The sequence below is a fragment of the Stegodyphus dumicola genome, chromosome 6, assembly GCF_044657685.1.
Source record: "Stegodyphus dumicola isolate Sdum_Otavi_A_Nest chromosome 6, ASM4465768v1".
NCBI lineage: Eukaryota > Metazoa > Arthropoda > Arachnida > Araneae > Eresidae > Stegodyphus > Stegodyphus dumicola.
In genome coordinates this window covers 61445138-61472562 of record NC_140773.1, presented here as the reverse complement: position 1 = coordinate 61472562, position 27425 = coordinate 61445138, and the positions used below count along the sequence as shown (strand labels likewise).

Below are 27425 nucleotides of genomic sequence, written 5' to 3'. Positions count from 1 at the left end.
CTTCTTAATTAGCTAAAATATGCATTTTTTAAAAAATATAATTTCTTATATTCAAAGTAATATTCCACGTGCAACATGGAAAGCGCACTGTAACTTCGTCGGCATTTTGTTGATCCTGTTAAAGAAGGTTAATTGTGTGTTGAATATAATCCAAATTAATCCGTATTCCTGTATATAACAAGTATAAAACTTTTCTCTAAAGCTTAGACAGTATGCCTCCTAAATTCGATCCAAGTGAAATTAAAACAGGTAATTGTGCTTTTTGTCTAGAAATCGTATCATCTAACTTGGTGATAAAATTTTACTTTCAACTTTCTTGAACTGTTAATTGTTATTATTTTGATGCAGTTAAGTTAACGTAAACACATTTTCTACAATCTTGTACTTATTTTGTAGTAAATCACTGAGATATTTGAAATGGAATTGACATTAGCATGAACTATTTGTTCTTAAAAACATACTATTTCAGCTAATATGATATGTAAAGTATATAACAAATGATTTTTATAAATCGCAATATTTTGCATGTATTCCGGACTATTTCCAACATATTCTAATGGTTTTAAATTTCAGTTTATCTTAGAGTTGTTGGTGGTGAAGTCGGAGCCACATCATCTCTTGCGCCCAAAGTTGGCCCTTTAGGTCTTGTGAGTATTTTTTCTTTTATTCTGAATGATTTAGTCATAGATATGCTAATCCACTTTTATTCTGAATTGTATTTAAATATAATAGAAGTGCAGTGAATATTTAAAATTGGGCAAAATTCACATCAGTCGAAAGCCTACCAGCAGCCGAGCGGTAAAATCACTGAACACTGGTAGTTCGATCCAAGGTTCTAACGGGCTGGCTGCATGGGTGTTTTCGTGGTTTTCCCCATGTGTAACGTGTATACGAGCCAGGTTCCCTTAGAAAGTCCTCCCCTTAGGCAGATAGCCCTAGTGTACTTTGCCATAATTAACTACACACCACCACATCAGTCTAAGGTTGAATTTTCCTTGATTTTAAATTTGAGTTGGAATGCAGTTTACATTTATATTCGTTCAGGGGATTGTAATCTTTAGTACAGTCAAAAGTCGTTAATTCGGACACCCATAATCCGGACCTCAAAGCTACGAACTTTTTGCGCATGCGTCGCTTTGATGTGTGTGCGTAAGACCTTTACGGCTGCGAATATGTGTGTGTGCATAAAACGTTTACGCATGCACATTTAATGTATAACGGACGGTATAAGCTAAGCTAAAATTATCTAAATCAGTTAATGTTGCAGATTGCGTTGTTCTTTAATCTTCTAATTGAATCCGGCTTATTATTTTTTGCAGACTGTTGAGCAATTTTATAAAAGTAAGCTTGAACTTTCGATTATATCAAATAGAATTTCCGATATATCTTTGCTAATATCTAAAGCGAAAGTATGTTTCGAAATCCGAAATCTGTTTATCAGTTTCTCACTGCTCGGCGGGGGGAACTCTGCGGCACGCAATGAATTGGAAGTTGATCTGTCGGCACTATCCTTATCTTCAGGGGAGATGTTTTTATTTTATTTGGCTTTTAATTCCTTACTAAATGTAGTATTTCATCTCGATGTACTCCGTCTTTGATATGATTTAAAACAAGTTCCTTGTCATTATAATTCGCTTCCGATTGCAAAGAAAGTGACAGAGAGGTTATTGAAAACGAAAACATTTCGATTGAGAAATTAGTCGGTATTCTCAACACAGCAATTATAGGACTTGATCAGCGGAACTTTGTAACTAAAGAAGAAATTATGTTTGTTTAATAGAATTAAAGAGAGAGTATTATCACATGAAACGAAGCAACTTTAACAACTTACATTGAAAGAAATGTTTAATAAAGTAAATAAATGAATATTAAGCTTTTTCTTTTTGTAAATTTTGATACCCTTTAGATCATAATTGTTCTTTATTTCATAAATTACGGTTTCATATTTTTAATTTTGTAATTTCTGCATGCATGCCATCTTACCAGATTTAAACTGATGATCTATAATCCGGAAAAATCAATAATCCGGATTAACGACTTTTGACTGTATAACCTTATCTGTTCTAAAATATACTTCTACAACTTCATTAATTAACTGCAATGTTCTTTTGAAATAGGACATTGATTCAACAATATTTTTCTGAGTTATACTTCAGTTTTCTGTTTCATAGTGGTATAACAATCACAAGAAGCATTCATGCACAAATAATCTCAAATGATCATCAGTGCATATATAGAAGCCAAATTAGAACTAAAAAAAATTCTGAAGGGTTTCAGATTTTAAATTACGTCTAAAGGGGTGTTTTTTTAACATTTTGCGAGTTATCTTTATTTATTAAATATATTCATCGCACTTAAAACATAAAATTCAGTTCAAGAGCAATATCACAAAATTTTTAATTGAGCATATCTTTAGAATTTCTGACACATTGTCTTGCGTGCTGGAGATAAAAATGGTTTTTCTGTATAGCATTGACATTGCTCACTTTTAATCCTTGAGTTTGTTATTCAAAATACAAAATATGAAATCGATAAAAAAGCAAATTTCAAATTTGGGCTTCCTGATGACCATATTTCCAGTAGGATTATGTCATTCAAAATTGGATGGCTCTAGGTTAAAGTGACCACATTTTCATAGAGACAAAGCGGAACAAATAGAAGGAATTTAGAATTTTAATTTATTTATGAAAGACCAATAATTCAAAAAAATATATTTTAGGTAAAAGTTTACAATTGGGTGCCCCTTGTTTTTTGGCGATTCTTTTTTTGATGCCAAGATCGGCACCAGGAAGGTACAATTTCTTGATGGTCGCTACACAAAACCAAAATATAAGAGGTGAAAGAATTGCACAGACTCTGTGTCCATGTACACATTGATCTGTTTTCACTTTAAAAAAATCCTAGAATTGCACAAACTAGGCATTGCGTACTGCCTTAAATTTGTTGCATGTACACATCAATCTATTTTCATTTAAATAAAATCAGGAAGCTAAAACAGAGTTAAAACTATCATGGTAACCAGAAGTGAGGTTTTATCGGCAAAATTTTTTTAAAAAATTGTCGCTAATCAAAGGGGCACCCAATTCTACGCTAGAGCCCTTTGATTTGTATATATTCATATACTTGTCTATAATTACACAAAACTGTATTTATTATTAATTATTGGTATCTATAAAAATATTGTTAAAAAACAATTTGAATATTATGTTTTTCATTAATTTAATATTTTAGAAGTATAAAGGGTTAATCTTTGGATTATGGTAACTTGGCGAAAATTTGGCGACCAACTCTGCTACAGCAACCCTCTATTTTTTTTTTCGCCGCCATTTTGTCTTCACGAAGTAAAGACATGTTTCTTTTCTTTTTATTTACTCAACATTTTTTCCAACAATCTTCTAGCCGAATTACACTTGTGCTAGAAATTTGATGGAACAAAACTGCTTAATTATGACAAATATTAACTGCAAAGTAGGGAAAAAGTGCAGAATCGCAAACTCCTTGCCGCGTTTTTCAGAATCGCACATAAACGGTAACCATGTACACGTCGACTTATTTTTACTTAAAAAAACATCCCAGAATTGCACAAAAATGGCATTGCGCGCACTCTTGACTTTATCCATCTACACTGCTATTTTCTCGTAAATTACAAAAATTTGCAGGAAAATTTTGTGAATCTTTAAACTCTGTAAAAAGCACATATATGAAATTACCTGATCGTGAAATAGTATATACTCTTTCCAAGGATGAACATTTCCACATATAATATGAATAAAATATCCAAAAACTTTTACCTCTAAATTATATATTATAAACGTCACCAACGAATTTATAACAAAACATTAAAAATGGTTACAAATACTTAGTGTCAAATATTTAAATTATTTCCATGCACGTTTATTTCCACTGAAACGTATACCAAATTGCTACAAACATATAATTCACAAAATAACTATCATTTAATTAAAATATAATTAAACCATGTACACGTCGACTTATTTTTACTTAAAAAAACATCCCAGAATTGCACAAAAATGACATTGCGCACACTCTTCACTATGTCCATGTACACTGCTTTTTTCTCATAAATTAGAAAAATTTCATGAAAATTTTGTGAATCTTTAAATTCGGTAAAAAGGACATACATGAAATTACGTGATCGCGAAAAAGTATATACCCTTTCCAAGGATGAACATTTGCACGTATAACATAAATAAAATATCCTAAAACTTTTACCTCTAAATTATATATTATAAACGTCACCAACGAATTCATAACGCAAACATTAAAAATGGTTACAAATACTTAGTGTCAAATATTTAAATTATTTCCATGCACGTTTACTTCCACTGAAACATATACAAAATTGCTACAAACATATAATTCACAAAATAACTATCATTTAATTGAAATATAATTAAACCATGTACACGTCAACTTATTTTTACTTAGAAAAACATTCCAGAATTTCACAAAAATGGCATTGCGCACACTCTTCACTATATCCACGTACACTGCTTTTTTCTCATAAATTAGAAAAATTTCACAAAAATGCATGAAAATTTTGTGAATCTTTAAATTCGGTAAAAAGGACATGAAATTACCTGATCGCGAAAAAGTATATACCCTTTCCAAGGATGAACATTTACACGTATAAAATAAATAAAATATCCAAAAACTTTTCCCTCTAAATTATCTATTATAAACCTCACCTGCCAATTTATAATGCAAACATTAAAAATGGTTCCAAATACTTAATGTCAAATACTTAAATTCTTTCCATGCACATTTACTTCTACTCAAACGTATTCCAAAATACTACAAACATATAACTCTTAAAATCACGATCATTAAATTAAAATATAATTAAATTAAAAAACACTACTTAAAATATAAATAAGCACATACATTAAATTAATAAAAATTAGCTTACAATCCTAATTACTTTAAACTAAATCATTGCTAATAACAATTTTCCAATAATACCATATTAATTTATTTACTCCTTACATTTAGAAGAATGCATAAAAATAATATCCTCAAATAATTAAAAATACTAACTTACCTAATCTTCTACAGAATTTTGAGTGCATGGCGGATCACAAATTGTCCATTTTCACTAGATTTCTTGCACCGTCATTCAAACTTATCTGTAATATCCTTCCTTTCACACAATCTCATTTCATTCCCACATGTTGGACATTCATACTTATCCGCAATTAAGCAATTCTTTTCAATTACACATAAACACAATAAAAATTTTGGATTTACTTTATATAGGGCCATGGGATTCAAATATTAAACAACACTGTTTCACAGAACATACAATGAAACTAACGCTATAAAGCAGTGCTCCGCAACCGGTGTGCCATGAGTAGGATATAGGTGTGCCGCAATCAAGTACATGTATTTGACATTTTCCAATTTTTTATCATGTATTTAATACACAGTGACAATGTTTCCTTAATAATGTCTATTTTAAATGTTTTTATATATTTCACTGTTGTGTGTGTGATTGTAAGTGTGTTAGCATTTGAATTTTTTCGGCACTTCCTTGATAACTCGGAACTCTTTGGTGTGCCACGAAATTCCAGAAAGATTTTTTGTGCGTCGCTGGTGAGAAAAGGTTGCGGAGCACTGCTATAAAGTACAGCAGATATTTTTACAAATTTACCCCCTTTTCCGATTAAAGAACAGTGATTTGTCCATTAATGTCACATGACATATCTCATGATATCTCATTTCCCTCACACAAAATAATGCGTAATCGAAACTGAGTACTTCTCACATTATTCCTAAAGTCCTAGGTAGTAACCTTTATCGCCTCCAAAATGTCGCCAAACTACCTGTTACCATATTCCAAAGATTTGCCATATGAAGACTTATTTAGAAGGTTACCATACTCCCTTTGTACTAATATATATATATTTTTTAATTTTTGGGTATCGCTGCATGAATCATTACTCAAGGTGTCGTGTGGTGATGAAAGCAAAATAGGGTAGAGTAGACTTTAAGGCACCCCTTGTATTATGGCAAAGTTTTTGTTTCATTTATGGTAGCCTGAGTAGTTGAATGTTATGGAAACCCTATTGTGATGTAATTGGGTGCATGATTCTGGGAAATTTTGAATCATGGGATGTTTTGCAAGCATTTTTGTGGTGTGTGTTAAAACTGTTTAGATGGATTTGAATGGGTTTGTAGGAAGAAAGTTTCAGATGGTCACTACATGAAGCGTTCGATCAGAAAGAGTACCGGGTTTGAAAAAAGTCATTTGAGTATGATTGATATTTTGATTTTTACGTGGCTCTGGGTGTACTTAGCGAATTCGAAAATCATGGTAAGTGAATATTTGCTTTTGGTAGTGCTTAAATGTATAACATGTTTTTCCTTTTTAATGTTATTTTATTGTTTGGTTTAAAATGTATTTTATTGAGATTATGTACTTTTTGTTTGCCTGTATTGTAGAATTTGGTGCTCCTTTGACTTTTTAAGTGAAAATATATCGATGGACAAAGTAAAGGGAGTGTGCAATGCAAGTTTGTGCAATTCTGGGATTTTTTTGTAAGTTAAAATAGGTCGACGTGTACATGGATAAAGGTCAAAGGAGTGTGCAATGCCATTTTTGTGCAATTCGGGGGGTTTAAGTAAAAATAAGTCGATGTGTTCATGGATACCGAGTTTGTGCAATTGTTTGTCTTGTTATTTTGGCTTTGTGTAGCATCATTGCCGCTTCACAAGCCAAAATAACGAGTCAAAGAATTGCACAAAATCGGTACCCATGTATTGCCAAAAATCGCCAAGGAGTACCCTAAACTATACTTCTACCAGCAAAATATAATAAATAATGATTCGCCAGGTTGATGTCGGGGATATAAAATAAGTAGGTGTAAAACCACCGCCGTTTCTATGTAGAATGTTTTGGTTTGAGATGTATGCCAAGCATATAGCTACAGAGCCAAATTATTGTTTCTTCAATAACAAGGTATTTATTTAGTGCAGAATGGAAAATAGAAATCAGGACTTTTATCTGTGGGGGGGGCAATCAAATGTGCATGCTTAAAGCATTTTAAAAAAAAAGTTGTGAACGGTTTTGAGTTTCCGATATTGGACTGCATTAATGTTAGTTTTGAAGGGTCACTCATCTTGTTAGTAAATTTATGCAAGTTTCAGAAAAGATACGTAAAGAATTTGTCATAGGCATTCTGTTAATATTAACAAACAAAATGCTTTACAGAATAGACCGAGGATTACTATCACGTTCAGATTTAAAATAATTTGCGTTATTACAATATATCGAATATTTAGTACTGTTGGATAATGCTGAAATAGCATGCCCAAAATTTGTGTAGAAAAATCGAGGTACTTTTCCATTTTGCCGGCGATAAAGTTGCCAAAAATGATGTAACTGGCGCCAATTGTATCCTGGCTAGTAACCTTTTACCTCCACACTTTCAAAACAAGCCGTGGTAATTTTTTATCAGTCGCATCTTTACCCTAATACATCAAAAATGGAAGAAACACCAATGAAAATTTGGGATATGCCCAGAACAGAGGAAGAATCTGTCAAATTCTTTCAAGTGAAAGGCATTTTGCCTAAGATTACTGTTTGTGATAATAATCATGAAATGAAATTGTATTTTGGAGACAAAATGCTGTGGCGCTGCAACTTTTTAGTTTGTCACAGTAAAAGAAGTATTCGGAAAGGCACACGAAGTGCAAAAACAATGCAGGATGGATTCTACCACAACAGTGGATATTTGGTGGAGCTTGCCGTGAAACAAATTAATGTTTCCTTGTGAAGCTGTCAAACCAGTCCATGAGCATTATATTAGAAGCAATTAAAGAAAGTATCGAAAAAGGAACTATAATATATTCGGATTCATGAAAATCGTGTTGCACTGAAAAATTGGAAGAGAAGAGTTTAGAACATTTCAAAGTGAACTAACTATAAATACAATTTTGTCGATACAGAAACTAGAACGCACACACAAAAAACAGAAAGACTGTGGGATCATTAGGGCTGGATTGTTGCACTTTTTAACACTAGAAGTAGGAGAATGTTTGATACGTAGATTATCTGCATTCCTGTCAAAATATCACTGCTGTTATGGGGTAGTGCGAAATGCAGAGGAACGGCACGTCATTATCTGAATAGGTATCTAGTGGAATTTATATGGAGAAGGGAATTAAAAGACCTATTTAAAATATTAAAATGTTTATGTCTCTAAAGCAGGGTTTCTTAAACTTTTTTGTGTCACAACCCCTTTTTATAACTGAACTTTTTGCATCACCCTTAGGACCCCATAATATTTACAGTTTTGTGGGGCCCCATAAATATTGCACAAATCCGACACATGCGGGAGTGAAACTGTCAATTATTTCACGTGTACTGTAATATTCTAAAATGAACCATTACCATTGCAGTTTTAGGTCATTAACTTTAATTTCTAATTTTAAGATGTAGAACAACGTGAAAATTTTAAATAAGTACAAATGAAATGACAGCATCACCTGCAAAGCAAGTAAAATGTATTATAAAAAGAATGCATAAACGTTTTCGGGGGGGTCTTTATTTTCAGATACACATACCTGCCAACTTTTACGAAAATGTGTTTGTCTTTACGATTTTACGATCATAATCCATTTTTTACGATTTTTTTCCTTTTTCAAGCGTTTTTAGTAATTTTTGTCAAAATTTTAGAATTTTTCGCCAATTCGGCGATTTTCGCTAATTGCATTGTGTTTTACTGACTACTTCGAATCCAGTAACCTGCGGTTTCTCCCAACTCGCCGCTTAACCAGCCAATCCAATGCTCTGAACTTGTTTCTCCCACTCTTTTCTTTGTGGGCGCTAGATTATTTTTTTCGCGTTATCTTATAATTGGAAATCAAACCAGGGAACTTGTAAATTCTTTGAAAGATCATGAGAAAAAAGAATTTTTTCAATGTGTTAGAAAGTACTTTTCCTCAGCCTGTGATTACATTGTAAGGAAGTTTCCTTTGCAAAATGAAGTTCTTTTAAATGCTGAAGTGGCAAATTTGAAACAAATTGAAAATTCATCTTTTGAAAAGATTCGTTTTTTTATTGATAAATTTCCATTTTTGTTAACAATTAAAGAAAATGAATGCCATAATGATGCTTTAGATGAACTACAGAACCAATTTTCTGCTGCACAGTTTGAAGACTGCCAGTTCTGGAGAAGATAGACTTGATGTCCTCGTTGGTACCTTAAAAAGAATAAAAAGAGCTGATGGAACACCAAAATATGATAGACTAGCAAGAGTTTTATGTGCTATTCTTGTAATTCCACACAGTAATGCTGAGTGCGAGAAAGTCTTCAGTGTTGTGAAGAAAAACAAAACTATGTTTTGTTCTTCATTTTCACCCAAAACTCTAGAAAACATTTTAATTGCTAAATGTTATGACAGGAAATTTTCCAAAGAATTTTTAGCTAAAGCCAAAAAATGCTCTCTAAATTCATTGCAATAATTTTTTTGTGTAACATTAAGTTCTTGTTTTATGTTTCCTAATAAATTTTTTAGTTACTACTTAATTGAGATTTACTAATGTAAGTACAAATTTCTTTTTTCTATTTGTATAAATTGTTATTTTTTTTTTAATATCAAAGCATGATATTAATTCTTCGTGTTCTTCTGAATTTTTATCTTTAGAGGTTGGCAGGTATGGATACATTGTGTAAAAATATCTGATAATTGTAAAATAATTATAAGTTAAAGAAATGTCAAAGCTGCTAAAATTTTTGGCGACCACCCTGCTACAGGTTCCATGACCCACAGTTTAAGAAACCCTGCTCTTAAAAAAAAAATTCTTAGAATAAGCATTTGTTAAATTTTTTTCATGTGTGTTGTCGCCAATTAGGATACTCAGCGACATTTGCGCCGTCGAAATCTAAAAGTACCAAAATCAATATTTGAAATATATAAGAAATATAGTGATAAAATTTTAAACAGAACAGTATCATTTTATTAAAAGTCTGCATCTCCTCTTCATAACAGTGTACCTCCTTAAGATAAGAATTAATCTAGTATGAACAACACTCATCTTAGGTCTGTATGATATTGCAGACTAGTTTGAAACGACGTCTGTCGGCAGTAAGGGATAATTAAAAAACACCAAATTAGCTTTAAATTCTTTAGTTGTTAAGCTGAAACCAAGCTCAGTAATTTTTTTGAATTAGCATTGCCGGACTGCTGGTGGCACTTCTTGCAACAAAGCCATCTAACGATGTTTACGTTTGACCATAGGCATTTCCATCGTGCAAACAGGACGCTTATAATGACTACTAAGTAAATCTTAATTTACACACCAGTCAATTAATGCTTTTTTTCCCTTTCGTTCCAAATCGTACAGAAACTTGAGATTAATCTTGTAACATACAGCCATTTTATGGTGTACAGTACAAAATAAGCAACATACTTCCTAGCCGACATCTAGTGCAGAAATAAGCCCTTACAAATGTTTTCCCACAGTCAAATTCACCACAATCGCACAACAAAACACGTCATAAAAGGGTTTCCGTAATATTAAACTAGTTAGGTTACCATGAGTGAAACAACAACTTGGTGATAATCCAAGGGCACCCTAAACAATAGACTAACCACAATTACTTCCATACTTGGGTTGCCATGTGACCATTTTTGGTGATCTATTACATTGTCTTATGCAATGTTTCGATGAGTGTGTGGATAATCAGAAATTACCAAATTCCTTTTGTAGAACTGTAACCTCTCACACCTTGGTTATCAACTGTGTTGAGCGCAGGATGGGATCATAAAATGCTAGTAAAAGGTTATGTATTTTGTTCTTTTAATCTTTTTGGAATTTGAATTTATTCTGATATCAGCAAAACAAGAGCAGGCTATGTGTTTAAAAATTATGTTGTCTGGTGCTTTCTGTTAAAATGGTAATTATTTATCCCAATTTTAAACACAGAGCAAAAATTTTAGTAAGAAAAGTTAAAATTCTATTACAGTCAAAAGTCGTTAATTCGGACACCCATAATCCGGACCTCAAAGCTAAAAACTTTCTGCGCATGCGCCGCGTTGGCAGATGCGCACAAGCGTTTTACGCTTGCGCGTAAGACCTTGACTACTGCGCATATGCGTGTGCGCAAGTGCAGAATACGTTTTCGTCTGTGCGTTTAATGTATAATGGACGGTGTAAGCTAAAATTATCTAATTATCTATTTCAGTTAATGTTAATGATTGCGTTGTTCCTTAATCTTTGAATTGGATCCCACTTATTATTTTTTGCAGACTGTAAGAGCAATTATAAAAGTAAACTTAAACTTTCGATTATGTCAAATAGAATTTCCGATGCTGGAACTTCCAAAGGATCTACAAAATAAAAGTATGTTTCGATGTCCAACAAACAAAAAGTGGAATTGCTGCAAAAAATGGATAAAGACATGAAGAATGTGACAGAGAGGTTAGTAAAAACAAAAAAATTTCGATTGACAAGTTAGTCGGTATTCTCGGCACAGCAATTAACGGGACTTGAACAGCGGAACTTTGTAACTGAACAAGAAATTATGTCTGTTTATATAATTAAAGAGAAAGTATTATCACATAAAATGAAGCAACTTAAACAACTTACATTGAATGAAATTTTTAATAAAGTAAACAAATAAATATTAAGCCTTTTTTTTTTTTTTTTTTTTTTTTTTTTGTTTTGTTAATTTTGATACCCTTTAGATCATAATTGTTTTTTATTTCATAAATTACGGTTTCATATTTTTAATTTTAGAATTTCTGCATGTCATCTTACGAGATTTAAACTGATGATCTATAATCCGGAATCGCCGAAGTCCCGACGAGTCCGGATTAACGACTTTTGACTGTACTGTGAGATCACATTTTTACAAAACTTGTTACAACTGTGATCTCACAGTAATAGAATTTTAACTTTTCTTACTAAAATTTTTGCTCTGTGTTTAAAATTGGGATAAATAATTACCATTGTAACACAAAGCACCAGATATGAATTATAATCATCACTTAATATGATTGCTGTCATTGTTAAATATTGTGATAAGTCAGTTTTCTGATCTTCTCCCATTCCTCCAAAAGTGAATTGCAACTGTGCTATGAAGGTGTTTTTGAAGAATTGTATATTTCTATGAATTACCATATTTGACAGCATATAAGACGCACTTTTTTTCCTAAATTTGGTCTCAAAAAAGTTACCTACGTCTTATATGTGAAGGGCACAGGTTAACTGTCAATGCTGAATGCTATTTTTAGCCCGGATAAAGGTCTAGACACACATAACTTTTTCTACATCTACATGTGTGTGCCCTTCTAAATAAGGGTGCGTCTTATATGCCGTCAAATACGGTAATGCATTAAACAATGCATTAATTCATATTAGGTATCAAATAATTTGGTAAATTATCACATTACTTAACCATTTTCCATCCAATACAAATATTTAATTAAAATGTTTACTTCGTTAGATATTATGATTAATGATTAAAATAAGAATTTGTTATTCATTCCTTTATATTTACTATGACTATTAAACTAATTAGAATTGTGGTACTTTTCCATAGCTAGATACTAGATCCTGGTGGACTTTAATTTTTGTTACATTTAATTTGCACTAATAAATTAAAACATATAGAAAAAATAGCAATGAATTAAAAAAAATTACTCAGGCATTAGATTGTAAATTGTGCCTATAATTTCTGAAAATAAATTTGTCTTAGCATACAAACACTGCCACATAAATTCAATTAAGTAAGATTCTAAATGGTTTCTTAAAGTTCTATGCTGATATTTATTTTGATGTTTCACAGAATCCCTCTGTCACTTTTGTCCAGGCATCGTGTAGCTGTTCCAGCCAACAGTCGTATTGTTGTTTATTTGAAGCTAAAATTTTGAAAATTCAGCCAGCCTTTTCTCTTGACATCATGGATACATAAATCGTAAAGCAGTGAGAAAAGGGATATGTGATCCATCAAACCAGGTTTATGTCTGCATTCCTTTCATTTCTCGGCATGATTGTGAATTTCATAGCCATCTTGGTGTTGAATCACTTGTGCATAACCTCTTGGAATGATCATTTGAATCTTGTTTTTCTTCATGAAGGATTCCATTCTTTTAGAAATATTGGATACTTGCCTCTTTGTAGGCTGTTGCCAAGCTGTGTAGCTCATCTTAGTGTTTTTAAAAACAGGTAGTTTTTCTAAAAAGCAAAGTGATTTTTAAAAAGGCAGGTTGTTATAAGCTCATTATGAACATTAAAGGTAAACTTTTCAAAGATTATTACCAAAGGGGTTATCACATCTACCAGTGAGCAACGCTAGACAAGCTTTTTTAACCGTTTAATGATTGAATTTATATTAAAAATTATGCTTAAAAATCCCTTATTTCCTTTATACCATTTTTATTATCTGCAGATATAGCTCACTAGGTGTAGCTTTGTAAGGTTTTTGAGGAAAAAACAAGTATATTTATTATGGTTCATGATATTATCCAAATTAACTTGGTCTTCAATGAAGCAGCCAAAAAAGCACACAATCTAGCCAAAAGTAATACAGAGCTGTAGTCTAGGTAATAAAAGCTAAAGTAAAAATCAAGTAAATACATTTTATGATCTATAAATGTCATTGACAGTATATGGTACAGTCTGGACAATAATACGACCATTACTACCGGAGGGTAATCACTTTGAATCACAAAGGGTAATCACAAAAGTTGCTTGGACCCATCTTACAGCTAAGAAAACACGTGCATGGCAGAGTGTTGATGGCATCTATTTCCGAGATATCTTAGGAGTGGTGGTTAAGAAATTTAAATTCCGATATCATTGGTTTAAAAGGTTCCAGTCGAGGGTTTCTAGAAGAACCAGCTCCCCTGGAAGCTCGATCCTGGCTAGGCGGGATATTTCAAAATATATTGGATGCAGCTGTGTGCCATATAGATGTCAACCAATCATACGATAGCTATAGTTTGAGGTTGTGGATGATAGGTGATTATTTTATCGCAGAAGTAAAATGTTTAGACATATAGCCCTCGAGTTCTTTGCCATAAATAAATGAAACCTCTTTGGATGTTTTGTCTGTGTAGTTTTTTTTTTTTTTTTTTTTTTTATTAGCTTAATGGCTGCCACCTTTCTGTTATCTGCCATAATAGCAAACAAGTTTAGAATGTTAAAAAGAAAATACTTAAATGCTTCTATAAGCAAGCAGTGCAGCACGAAATTTGAAAACAAACATCTCTTTTACCAACCAGTCTGAGTGATAAATAATTTCTCTGTGGCCATTCGAATCTGTTTAGCAAGTGAAGATGGTGACCTGGTTGCATAGATTTCGTGAAATAGGGATTCTGAGAAATATTTCTTTCGACGTGTTACTCCGTGTAGCTATAGTAGCCGTGATAGCGGTTTAACATGTTCAAGATAATTAAGTTTAGTTATAACTATCCATTTAAAAGAAATTATTTATGCTTTATAAGGTATTTCTCCCGCCTTTGTGGTGTGGTGGTCTGCACGCTGAGCGCATATTCCAGAGGTCCATGGTTCGATTCCCGGCGAAGGCGTTTGCTCATTTTTCATCTCTCTGGCTTTTCCAATTAACCTAATGCCTCTACATCTTTATTAAAAGTTTAGTTCTAGTCCACCAGGGTCAAATATTCTGATACACAGCTAATGGAAAGTACCTTTTAATTCTCGTTTCTTGAAATGATCATATAATAACTTAATGTGATTGCATGAATATTTATAAATCAGTGTTTTATTTTATATATGTAGTCACCAAAGAAAGTAGGTGATGATATTGCAAAAGCTACTTCTGATTGGAAAGGCTTGAAAATTACTGTAAAATTGGTTATTCAGAATAGACAAGCTCAAATTGAAGTTGTCCCAAGTGCAGCATCCTTACTGATACGAGCTCTAAAAGAACCACCAAGAGATAGAAAAAAGGTAAAACATGGTAAGTAAAAGTTCTTTTGATGTATTGTTAATGATATTTATATTTATTATAAATACGTTTGTTAAGATTTTTGCAACCAAGCTGTTGATTCATGTATATCTTAACGAATGGGTGCTTCAATTAACAACTTACAAAGTTAATTATCAGCAGCTTAGGCAGAATGCAGATAAAAACAATTTCTCCGTAAGGTGCAAGAAATATCAGCTGTTGCCAAAATCATTTGCAGAGGAAACTGACAGTTGAAGAATAAGCTCAAGCAGCAGTAATAACACCTCATCCAAGCTCTCCAAGTTGTAGTTATATAAAATATGAGCGTCTAGAAAATTCAAGTGTATTGAAGAGTCTATTTGGCATTGCACTGCAGCTATTTTTACTTTCTGAACGTTATTAGACCCAGATTAAGGAAGTCAACAAATCCGTATTAAAAACAAACATATTTTTAAAAAATGTGGCGGAAAGTACACAACTAATACATAAAATGCAAAAGTGCAATAAAAAGAATTTGATATTTGCAGACAAAATATAGATGTAGTAACGTGTTAAATGCCAAGTGAATTGCCTTTATTTATAAAACACTGAGAGTGAAAACATTTTATTCTTTCTCTCTGCTATTATTATTTGTGTTTTTAAGGAATCTGATTGATAAGCTGTGGTTAATAATATTCCTTATGAAATTTATTATCGTATTGTAAAATTTAAAATTCATTCATTATTCTTAAAAATATGTTGCCTGTTTTATTTTTCTTATGAATTGCATCAATAACTTTAGTGTTTTTGAGAGTGTGAGAGTGAAAAGCAACATTTTAAAATGTTTAGCATTTATGTTAGTTTTCTTTGCAAGGACTTTCTAATCATAGAATGCTACTTTTTTCACACTGCTATTGCTATTAGTAGACAGTGTAGTATTGGTAGCTAGAGCAAATCTTCATGATGGAAAGGTATCTCATTTTGTATGTGATATTTTCAAAATGAAGTATATTTTATTTTGAAAAGTAATAAGTTTTATTGTCATATTAAAATTGTAGAAGGAGCTTGAATATATTTAGGTTTTGTTTTTAATTTCAGAGCCTTCTGTTTCATTTGCATTATTTATTAGTTCTTGGTTTAAAGTTTAAAATGTAACTATTAAATGTGGAAAGAGAGAGGTGAAGCTTCAAATCAGATCCTAGTAGGTGCACATTTTCTTAGCAGATTTTTTTTACTAAGCTATAAATGAGTATACAACTCAGGAAATTTTTTTGTTTATATGTATTAAAAGAAGCCAACCTGAGTGCTTCAGATCAGCATTTCTTAATCTTGAAAATGGAACCCTTTTTAAGGTCCACTTTTTTCGTTGAAACCTCTGGTTTGCTTCAGTAGTATGGTTTTAGTGCACCATTTTGTAAATGGATTATTTTAAAAGAAAATGTCAAATATTTCAAATAATATTTGTTTCAAAAAGTAATTTTGAAATCGACCCAAAAACTTAATATATTTTAAAATAACATAATCAAACAGGACTTTTAAATTTTAATTAGATGAGTAGTACTGATTATTATCGCAGATTTAATATTAGGCTTTATGAATGAAAGTTGAATTCTCCTGTCATGTTAAGCATCAAATCTGCTGTGGTATTTATTTTTGGTCGACCATGCAGCTGAGAACCTTGTTTCATGTAGCTGCAAATGCCAAAAGTGCCAGCTGGGCCATTTTGACAGGCTACTATATTTCTCTTTCTGCACCAGAATTTCACTAACAGCATTAATTAAAATTTTTTTACAACCATTAATCAGATGTCATTTAAATACAGTTTTCTATACCTCTGCTGAATGAAGGTTACACATTGACAATAAATGATTTTAAAATCTACTATTCATTTTGATATTTAATCTGCTGTTCATTCAGAAAATATTGATTAAAGCTTCTCTCAAACCTTTCAGTTGCTGAATAATTTCTTCAGTAAATATCTCACCTTTTTCTTCTGAAAAGTTTTAACAAAGTCGTTTCAGTGCGCACAAATTATCCAGAATTCTTTTTCTTGAAAGAAAGAATTGTTCCATGAGCAATAACTACATATTGTTGCATGTATACGGGTTTGTAATTAATCGAATACAAACAGGTCTGATGTTAGGTTGATAAAATTTATTTTATCAGAATAAGTGCTTCAGAAGTCTCGGAACTTTCCACAGCAATACCTGTACAGGTGTTTGCAGTGTCGTAGAGTACAATCAAAAGTTATACTACAAAGTACTAAGAACGTTAAACATTTAAAGCAATGCAGAGTGCATCTAAAAGCCTTCAATACTCTGAATTAAAGCTCACAACTAAGAAACTTGTGTTTTGTCCGGTTTTCTCCCAGCAGATGAGATATTTCTAGTACTTCTCCAAATTACTGGACGACATATGATGGCTGAATATGGTAACAGTTACACAGAGCATCAGTTACAATAATCATTACACTTATACATGGACCGGACCAAAATGTTGCTAAATGATCACTAGGTTTTGCGGTTTCCCGCCAACTTTGCCAATAAAAATTAGTCCCCCAAACCGTTGCCAGCTTGACGATATCTCGCTAAAGAGCTTTTAACTCAATGTTAAATAGACTTGTCCCTGTATTCTTATTTTTCTAGCAGAGCATTGTTTCTTTAAGCTTTTCATGCTACATTATGCAGAAAAATGCAACAATTTCACTAAAATATCTATATTCAAAATTTGTAACATTGCCCCCTTCCCAAAGACTGCGTGCTCTGGACAAGAAGCCGTACCTGCAACTAAGGCAAATCAAGAGAATACAGTAATTCCAATAGACAAATGAAGTACTAAATCCATAAAAAATTGCATACATTTATAAATTTAGAAATAAATAGGACCATGACCTTAGTATGCTGTTTACATTATATACACTATGGGGGCTATGTACTTTGGCCATGGTAAGGGTCTAGTTTGTCCTAATGAATAATTTTAGGTTTAGAATTTGATGACTTATAGATCTGAACTACGACATCGTTTGGCTTATTTAGGACTGTGTAAGAACCAACACAATGTGACCGTAATTTAAGAGAGTCCTTTCCATCGAATTGGATTCCATAAGCACAGCTTGTCACCTTCGTGTTTGTTGTCACCTTCGATTGACTTAACTTTCGCATCTCAGCCCGTGCACTACTCCGGTAGAGCTGCTCTCAAACTCTATGCAGTCTTCATTATTTTGAAGTCGTCATTCTGACTACTCTATAATTCTTTATGGATGTCTGGGATTCTGTATCTTGGAAGTATCAGGTGCAGAATGCCTTTCCATTATCCGATTCAAACTTCCCGTGCTAGATGCTGTATCGAATATAGAGCCGAGTCCCAGGGAGTTAAATACTGTTTTGTTGCAGGACTATAGATTGAAATATCTTGGCAGGCATATGTTTGTTTCAAGATTCCATTACATCAGTTACGGTTTTAATGTAGCCATCTGCCGACTGTTCTTTTCTGACTTCGTCACTTCATGGGTCTGGTTCAGACGATGTTGAATTCCTAACTTGATTTATTTACCTGATTAACATGATTCGACTCTGGAACAATATCAGCAGCGTTCTGGAGAAGGCGTTGGCGTTTCCATGCAACAATACATTCCTATGACAGATAGTTATGTCCTATGCTTGGAGTCTTTGTATTCATCTGGCTATTTGGTTTTCAGGATTCTTCAAATTAAAAAGCCATGTCAACAATGCATGATCCAAGAAGATCGGGAGTTTTCTGTTATAGAGATAATGATAGAAATTTTCTACAACTTTTACTATTGTGAGCAACTGTTTCCTGTTAATACTGTAATTCCTGTCCAGATTAGATAGACATTTACTCCAGTATGCTACCACAGGTTCTTGTCTATTTATTTCTTGGGACAAAACAGCACCGACACTCTCATTACTCACGTCTATGTCGAGAATAAATGGTTTGTCAAGCTGAGGATATGTCGGGTTTGTCGCAGATGTTAAAACCTCCTTCAGTTTCTTAAATGCATTCTGACATTCATAACTTTTGCTTGCTATCTGTCAGTGTATGAAAGGGTCTTGTAATGGGAGAAAAGTACTTCACAGATCTCTTATAATAGGTGCGAAGCTCCAGGAAACTCAGCTGATTGGTATTTTCGGCATGTATCCAGCCTTTAACTGTTGACACTTTTTCTGGATCTGTGCATGCATCTTTGGCTGAGATGACAAGTGTGATGTAGATTGTCTTCTTTCAGTTTCTGCAGCACGTTTCTAAGATTTTCTAAATGTTCTTTAGAATTTTTTCTGACAATAATGATGTCATCCAGGTCTATCAGACAGACTTAATAGGAAAGTACTCTCAAGACGCTGTCCATGAGGCATTTGAATATTGCCAACGTATTACATAATCTAAATGGCATCGTGAACTGTCAAAGACCTCCGGTAGTAAAATCTGTCTTTTCTCGGTGTGTACCTGCCAGCATCCACTCTTTAAATCAAGTATCGAAAACCACTTGATTCAAGATAAAGTGTCCAGAATGTAGTTAAGTCTGGGAATAGAGTAGCTGTCTTTCTTTGTAACCTCATTCAACAAGTGATTATCAACACAAAATATATTTGAACCACCTTTCTTTGTGACCAGGACAATGGGAGAGGCCAAGGACTAATTTTTAGCATGTACATTGTAATTTTTCCTACCTTTTATTGTTTAGCAATCGGTAGACGTCTTGGATGTGTCTTGATTGGTGAATGAAACGTGGTGTTAATTCCATGTTGTGTCAGATAGGTTCGACACACATCAGATGATGAACTGGAGAAAACATCTTTAAATTCTTGAATGACACTTTCAACAGCACTCCTCTCTTTATCGCTTAACTGTGTGTTCTACAATAAAGCCGATATTAGGGTCTCAGAAGACGCACAGTTTGGCGGACTATTGGGACACAGTTCAACCAATTTGCCTTTCCTAAAGATTTTTGCTTTTATCACTTATATTGGCAACTCTCATCGGGATAAGGGTCCTCGATAGGTTGATGAGTGCTGAGGCTACTATTACTCCTGTCGGGCTCTTACAGTTCTTGGGATACTGCATGACGACATGTCAGAAATTTCTGTTTTTAGTTATGCATCCAATAAGTAAAAATTATTCTTCCTATACTGTGAGGTATGATTTGGTGGGTAGATTTTATTTATTCATCATTAATTCCGAATAGGATTATATCGTCAGAGACAGTTTATTTCTGAAGTCCAAGGAGAGATTGTATTTTCGCAGAAAGAGTAATCCCAATAAAGGCCTCTCGCCTCCAAGCGTAAAGGATAGGGGAATCTTTCAAGAAACATTGAGGAGGAGTGTAGGAGCAGCATGCACATAATTGTGATGTGTGAAACTTTAACTGAAATGGGCTCATTATATTCGATTGTTCTTCATGAGAGGTCTGTTAAACAGATTGGTGACATTATGTTAAAATGTGTTTCAGGGAATATCATACGGCGATCTTCCCAAAAATGCGAGTTTTGCGCTGACGTTGGAAGCGATCACTTTCTTGGCGAATTGTGTGTCGCATGAGCGTCATTAGGGCAGCTGGCATAGAGCCAATTTTCACAGCTCCAGTTAGATTATCTGTTAGAAAGGCAAAACAAGTTTCCAGCAGCTTTGCTTTCCAGTAACCTTGAGAATCGCATGCGCATGCACATGTGCAGTGCATGTTGAACTAAACAAAATACTTACTCTCGGATAAAACAAATCTGTCTCTTCCAACATAGAGGGAAATATCTGTCACCAAAGCTCTAAGCCCGTGTCGAAGTTTGAATGTTACGTTATCAAGAGTTCATAAAATGAATATAGTTATTTTTATTTTTATTTTATTTATTTATTTTTTTTTACATTAAAGGAAAGGAAAATACGTTTCTTGCAAGTAAATTAATGAATGGTTTAGTTATTTTAAGGATGGGAACCTACGAAAAATCAAAGAAGAAACGTTTTGTCAAAGAACGTTCCTTCTTAACACGAGTTCCTCAATTTTCTGTACACATCGGGGAGAGGGAAATTCTGGCTGCTAGGTTCTGTCACCAAATGTCTTGGCGAATTTTCCCTCCGCTTTCTATCGACGTAATGGCATTACATCTATGGAACCTTTCCTTCCTTACATAGACGGGCAGGTAAAACCCGTCGGGAACTGAAGACATTCAACCAATTGGAATAAGCTACCGCCGGAAACTGTTTTTGGCGTCTAATTTTTATGCCAGCATTTGAAGTTTTGTTTTGGATTTATTTTCCGCTCATATTCCTCTTTTTATCTTTAAGTGACGTCTTTTTCACTTTGATTTATAATAATTTTCTAACTTACTTCTATAAAAGACAATGGAGTGAAAATAGAAAATTCGGCTGATTCTCATGTGAAATGTGTAATAAAATTTCTAGCTAGACCTCGCAAAAAAGATGTACAGTGTTGTATTGCAAAAATTATTTGCTAAATTGGACACTTCGCTTCATTTTGTAGTCCTGAAAATTACAGAGAGCATTTAATTTTTTATCACAAAGTAAAAAATGCACATGAAAAAGGCTTTCTCAAGTTTTCCTGTGCAGAAAATAACGTTGCTTTTTTTTTGTGTGTGTGTGTTTATATTAGGTATCCAGATTTAGCCAACAAAGCCAGATTTAGCCACAAGCTTAGATACTTTTGTTCAGAAGGTTCCTAAATACTAACAAATTATAGTTTAATTTTTTATAAAATGTATTGCATTTTTGTGTGATGTTTGTTTTTTAAGAAATGTAACACATTGAATAAATTGATAGCCCAAATCTCAAAATCTCAAATATACTGTGTTTTTGAAAAGGTTAATATGTAATTTTTTTAAATTGTTTTGTGTATCTAGTAAAATCTGGAATTCTCTCCCAAATGCAACACATAAGAAACATACAAAATATATTAGGAAAGTCTTCCAATTTTTACATTTGAATCTCAGTTCGATTAAGGTACTTGATTTATATTTGATTCCCAAAACAATATTTTCTTACAGAAGATTAGGTGCAATATTTTTACAAACATAACATGTGTGAAGGATGTAACAAATAGATTTTTAGAAAAAATGTCAGTAGCATAACATGAGGAATGTAAAATGTGAAGATGTTTATAATGTTCAAAATTATCCGAAAAAGAGCCCATGAGTGGTAAACTGCTGAACACTGATAGCTAGGTTTATATCCTAATAAATGTGATTTTGGACAAATTTTGCTCAGCTTACCTGGTTTGATGATCTTCATAAAATGGTAAATGAAAATCAAAGTATTTGTACCCAATATCTGTAAACAAGATTACTGTGGCTGTGGAGACCGACATGCCAGTGAAATTGTTATGTGTCTTGTAGATATTTTACAAAACACATCAGCTAGAGTACTCTTATCAAGTAGTATGGGGATAGGTACCATATAGCCAATATGCACGTATCAGACATTTGTAAGTATGTAATTCAAAGTTATTAACTTCCTTTACAATTAGAATTTATATTTCTGTAATACATATGAATCTTCCGTGAAACATACTTATACTTGATGGTTGATGTAGTGTTATTTCTATAAAAAATTTGTTATGTCATCTTCATTCATTGCTAATCCTTCTCATTTTGCTTTGTGTGATATTGGAAATACCTACAGAATCACATCTATAATCATAAAGCTTCGCTAGCATCTGTTGTATGTTATTGTCAGCGTATCATGGGAATTGTGAGTAAAGACATGTTGTTCCACTAAATTTTTCCTAGCTTCTGTGACACAAGGACCAAGTTAAGCTTGAATTAAAAAGTTTAGTTTTGTATTATACTTGCGTATTTTTCCTGCACATGCTTAAGCCTGGTCATGTTTAATCTTTTGGCAAGTATTTTTTGAATATGAAAAGAAATTTAACACCTAGGTGCTGAGAGGTGCTTAATTTTTTCAATGATGGTCCTTAAAAGTACTTAATTTCCACATGCAGAAATGTGTACGAACCTTTTGGATATTAAATGTGCTTTTAAAAATTATTTGTGACATATATAGACTGCGCTATACTCAAATGTACAAGTAAAACATAATTGTTATGAATTTTGTATATGTAAAAATAATTTTAGTTATATTTATTATATCTAATACTTGTATAATATAACACAAAAGACCTCAAGAATGTGAAACTTGGCCAGAAAAAGAAAGTTACAGGGGCAAGTCCATTCAACATTAAGGTAAATGGCTGTCTTGAAGAACTGTAAGAGTACTTTTGTGAAAAGTTCCAGAACTATAAAGTGTTTCCTTTGAAAATAAATTTCATTAAGCATTGTCAATATATCTGTGTGCATTCAATTTGTCCCCCCCCAGTGAATTGTTAAATGGGATGTTGGAATAAAATTAAATGTCAGATTTTTCGTTCATATTATGGCCTTGTCCGAAAATGGTTGTAGTTTGCTGAAACTCTGCTGTAGAAAACATTAATAGTGAGATACCTGGTATTTAAATTCCTCCTCTTGCTATAAGCATTGATGATATCTGTTGAAAACAGCAGCTTTTCCAGGAAGTCTACAGCTCAATTCCAGTTGGCGGTATGCCCTTTCATCTTGTTTTGAAAACACATGCATGTGCAAATAGTATTTGCATGCATAGAAAGTCATGTACTTTTTAAAATTTTGTTAAAATGAGTTATCTTTTCCAAAGATTTACTTACGGATGAGAGGTAATCATAATGATGTTTAAAGTATGTTATTGCACATTTTAAAGAAATAATGATGCATAAAAATATAATTTTTTGGTAGCAACTTTTATATAAAATTTCATGAAAATGCATTTGTAATTAACATTAATTTTATTCGTATAACATCAGAAAATTAGACGAATCCCATTTTCATATGTTAATTTCTCTCCGAAATGAGCACACATTATAAACAAAAATTCTTATTTAAAAAGTAAATTCTTAATTTATTATTAAATGCAAAGTGCCCATTTCAAATTTTTTATGATTTCGACCTTTTTGGTTCATGTAACTAGATAAATTAAAATAATTTTTTTGTGAAATTTTCATGCGTCATTATCACTATTATTTTCCTGAAGAGTATTTTTGTGAATGAATTTACTGTCAATGTAGAATCAAACTGGAAGAAATAATAATATTGATAGAAAGAAAGCTGCTGCCAACTGTATTCCAAATGTTTGTTTCTTGTGTGAAGTTGTGTATGCCGATTAGGCTGTCAGTGCTCAAATGGGAGATTCTTGATTTTACTTCATCATTTGGGTGTATGGAATATTCCATAATATTTGTGTCCTTTTTGGTAGACAAAGTGCATGCAAAATATTATGATTGTTTTATTATTTATGAACCTTTTGTACTAAATGCTTATAAACTGATGCATAAAATTTTAAATCTGTTACAAGAAGACTTTTCTGTTAATTTGTGCTGTTCCAAAATTAAAGAAAATTAAATTGTTTAAAACAATTTTGGATTTCATATTTTTGTAAGAGAAAACTTTGTATGAGAAACTACTGATCACTAAGAATATATTTTCTAATAAAATAAAACATTTTTTAAATTACATGATTGAATAGAAATGACTTAACAAGCTAAGATATTTATGAAATTTCAGTAAAATATATAAAAGTAGTTCCACATTTATTCGCTTAGCTTCCTTCCAGAATATCCCAAATATTACATCCTTGCTTACTATAGTAGCATATCATGGGAGCTATTCCATGACAGACTGCTATGGGCTGTGAGCATTCATTTGAGAGGATGAAGTATTGCATTAACTGAAAAACACTTGCATTATTATGCATTTGTCAGCTTTGCATAGTCAGTCAGTAGTAGGGACCATAACCTATATAAATGTGATAACTTAAATATTCAGAACCAATATATGTTGCCAAAATGTATTTTTCTGTTTTGCTAATGGAGGCCTAGCTCCTTTCATGTGCAAATGTTTTGACAAGAATATTTGAACTGGATGATTTCATTAATTGATTAAAATGATGAAATAGCTAAATTAGAGGAAAATGTTTAAGTATCAAGTTTGAATGTTGAGAATATTAAATTATGTGTATTAAATTTATATCTTGTAAACTCTGAACTGAAAGAACCTTGTTGGGCAAATTTAATTGGTACATGACAGAATAAAAACTGAATCCTATTTTTCTAGATTTCAGTTTATTAGGGAGGCAATTAAAGTCTTTTCCTTTAAATAGTGTTATTAAGTATGGTTTTTCTAATTTGTTTTCTGTGAGTCTGTTATAAATAATAATGTGGCATTTTGTTCTTTCTTGGAATTAATATATACAACCTGTAAATTAAAAGTAAAGTGATATGTAAATAAGTGTTACTCTTTTGGAATTTGAATTAGAAATGAGTTGAAAAAAATTTTACTTAATGAATTCTTCATTTTAAGAAAGTTTTCTAACTTCTCAATGTGTGTGTTGTGTTATCCACCCATACATTATGAAAGAGGTAACACCATAATGTATATCCTTTTAATTTTTTTTCTTCTTTCAGTGAAACATAATGGCAATATTACCTTTGAAGATATAGTTACTATTGCAAGGACAATGCGCCCTCGTTCAATGGCTAGGAAGTTGTCTGGAACAGTAAAAGAAATTCTTGGAACAAGTCAATCTGTAGGATGTACAATTGATGGTTGTCATCCTCAAGATCTAATTAAACAGATTGATAGTGGAGAACTGGAAGTTCCAGAGGTAGTAACAGTTGTGTCTATTTTCCTGTATTAATATTTTACATTTTTCATAAATTTCTGGCTTTGATTTTCTCCATTTTTTTAATGATAATGATGAACATTGAAAGCAGTACATTTTTTATGTACAAAATAATTTGTTAGCAATTAAGATTTGGTTTAATAAATTAGTACGTGCACAAAGTACTGATACAAAAATATAAGGATCTATTTGTCATTAGCATAATAATAGAACATGCATAATATATTTCCACTATATTCTTTCTTTTTTAAGTCAAGTATGTGTTGTATTCTATGTCACTTTATTCTGTAAATTTCCATCAAAACATGTTGTTTTAAAAGAATAAATATCCTATTTTACATTTCGGTTCCAAATATTTCGATATTATTGCTATAGTTACCGAGGTATATTGTCATTGATCAGTTCTAGATCCTTATACATGTACCAGAGAAACTTTTACAATAAGAAATAAAGGGGAAGTAATAACTCTGTTCTAAAAAAAAAATAAAGTAATATAAAAACCTGTTATTATATTTTTGTTTAACACTAAAAAATGCAATGGGAGAAATATATATACTGTACATGTTTATTTTTGTGAGTGCATGTGTTGTTATCTAGATCAAAAGTAATCCCTCATCATCCTGTAATGTCTCTGATCTTTGCTTGGTTATCAATTTCACTCCGTATACCAATGCTGGCTGGTATCTTCGATTTTTCACTGTTGTAGATATTACTGCTCTTGACATAGTGTATGCAACAGCAAAGCCCTGGATATGCATGTCATCTTCTTTCTTCAGTCTTTTTTTTTTTTTTTTTTACATCTGTGGTGATCCTATTTTCTCCATTGTTTGATTGTTCTTAACTTTCTGAAAACTCATTGTTAAAAAAATATACCAAAAAAATCTTAAAATCATATGAAAATTCAAGAATTATAGCACAAATTGTTTTGTGAATAATAGCAGCATATGCATTCATGTCTATGGGCAGTTGTAGTCTTGTAAATGAAGACAGTTCACACAGCCATGACTCTTCGAACTTGAGTTGTATTGAAAACCAAAATGGCATGCCAAGCAAAAATTATTGCTTCCAATCAGGGTGTATGTGAAGTTGGATTTATTTCAAAACAGACATATATTGAGGTACCACTGTATATTTTAATTTTAAAGGATCCAATTATTCGCATATCAAGAGGCTATTGCTGAGTTTCAGAACAACCTTTAGGTTTAGCATAATAATTTGCAGAAATTTATTTGTATATGTATTAATTCTTGAGTGTACTAATAATTTTTCTTAAAAATCAAAAATTCCATGCTTCCCAAAAAATTGTCAAGAATCATCAGTTCTTGAGCTAATTTACAACAGGATGCTTTTGTGTTCAGCTAGTAGTAGGTCAGTAAATGCTTAAAGTTACTTAACATTCCGTAATGTAGGCTAGGCTTACATCTTAGTAACAAGCTAACATAATATTTGTCATTGTTTTTCAGGATCTTGCAAAAGATATATAATCTTTAAATACCTTCTTGAAATAATTTGACCATCTTCTTTTTACTAATAAATATAATTAAATATGGAACTAACTCAGTGCAGGCTGTTTCCTATTTTTTACCATAATATAGCAATTAGTGTTATATTCAAAATTGATTTTTCAATGAATAGCTAAAATTATAGAATTTCAGATTAGTGGAAAAAATGTGTGTGTTGTATTGCTTTTTTTATATATGTCTCTCTGTGTGTTAATTTTATTTGATGAAGAAATAATTCTTTTCTCTTTCTTTTCCAGGAATGAAATTCGGAAAATAAAATGCTGATTTAAATTTG

At 32.2% G+C, this 27425-nt stretch overlaps 1 protein-coding gene across 1 annotated transcript; it reads left to right on the top strand.

Annotated features, from left to right (window-relative positions):
• Positions 1–88: 88 nt before the first annotated feature.
• Positions 89–27425, top strand: RpL12 (ribosomal protein L12). The gene is made up of 5 exons (XM_085818351.1): positions 89–249; positions 574–647; positions 14771–14951; positions 25411–25610; positions 27388–27425. The coding sequence occupies exons 1-5, from the start codon at positions 213–215 to the stop codon at positions 27391–27393; spliced, it is 498 nt and encodes a 165-aa protein (XP_085674477.1). The 5' UTR covers positions 89–212; the 3' UTR covers positions 27394–27425.

Coding starts and splice junctions, on each gene's coding strand:
- RpL12 (XM_085818351.1), top strand. CDS start 213: ATGCCTCCTAAATTCGATCCAAGTGAAATTAAAACAG. Junction 250..573: donor TCCAAGTGAAATTAAAACAG/GTAATTGTGCTT, acceptor TTTAAATTTCAG/TTTATCTTAGAGTTGTTGGT. Junction 14,952..25,410: donor TAGAAAAAAGGTAAAACATG/GTAAGTAAAAGT, acceptor TTCTTCTTTCAG/TGAAACATAATGGCAATATT.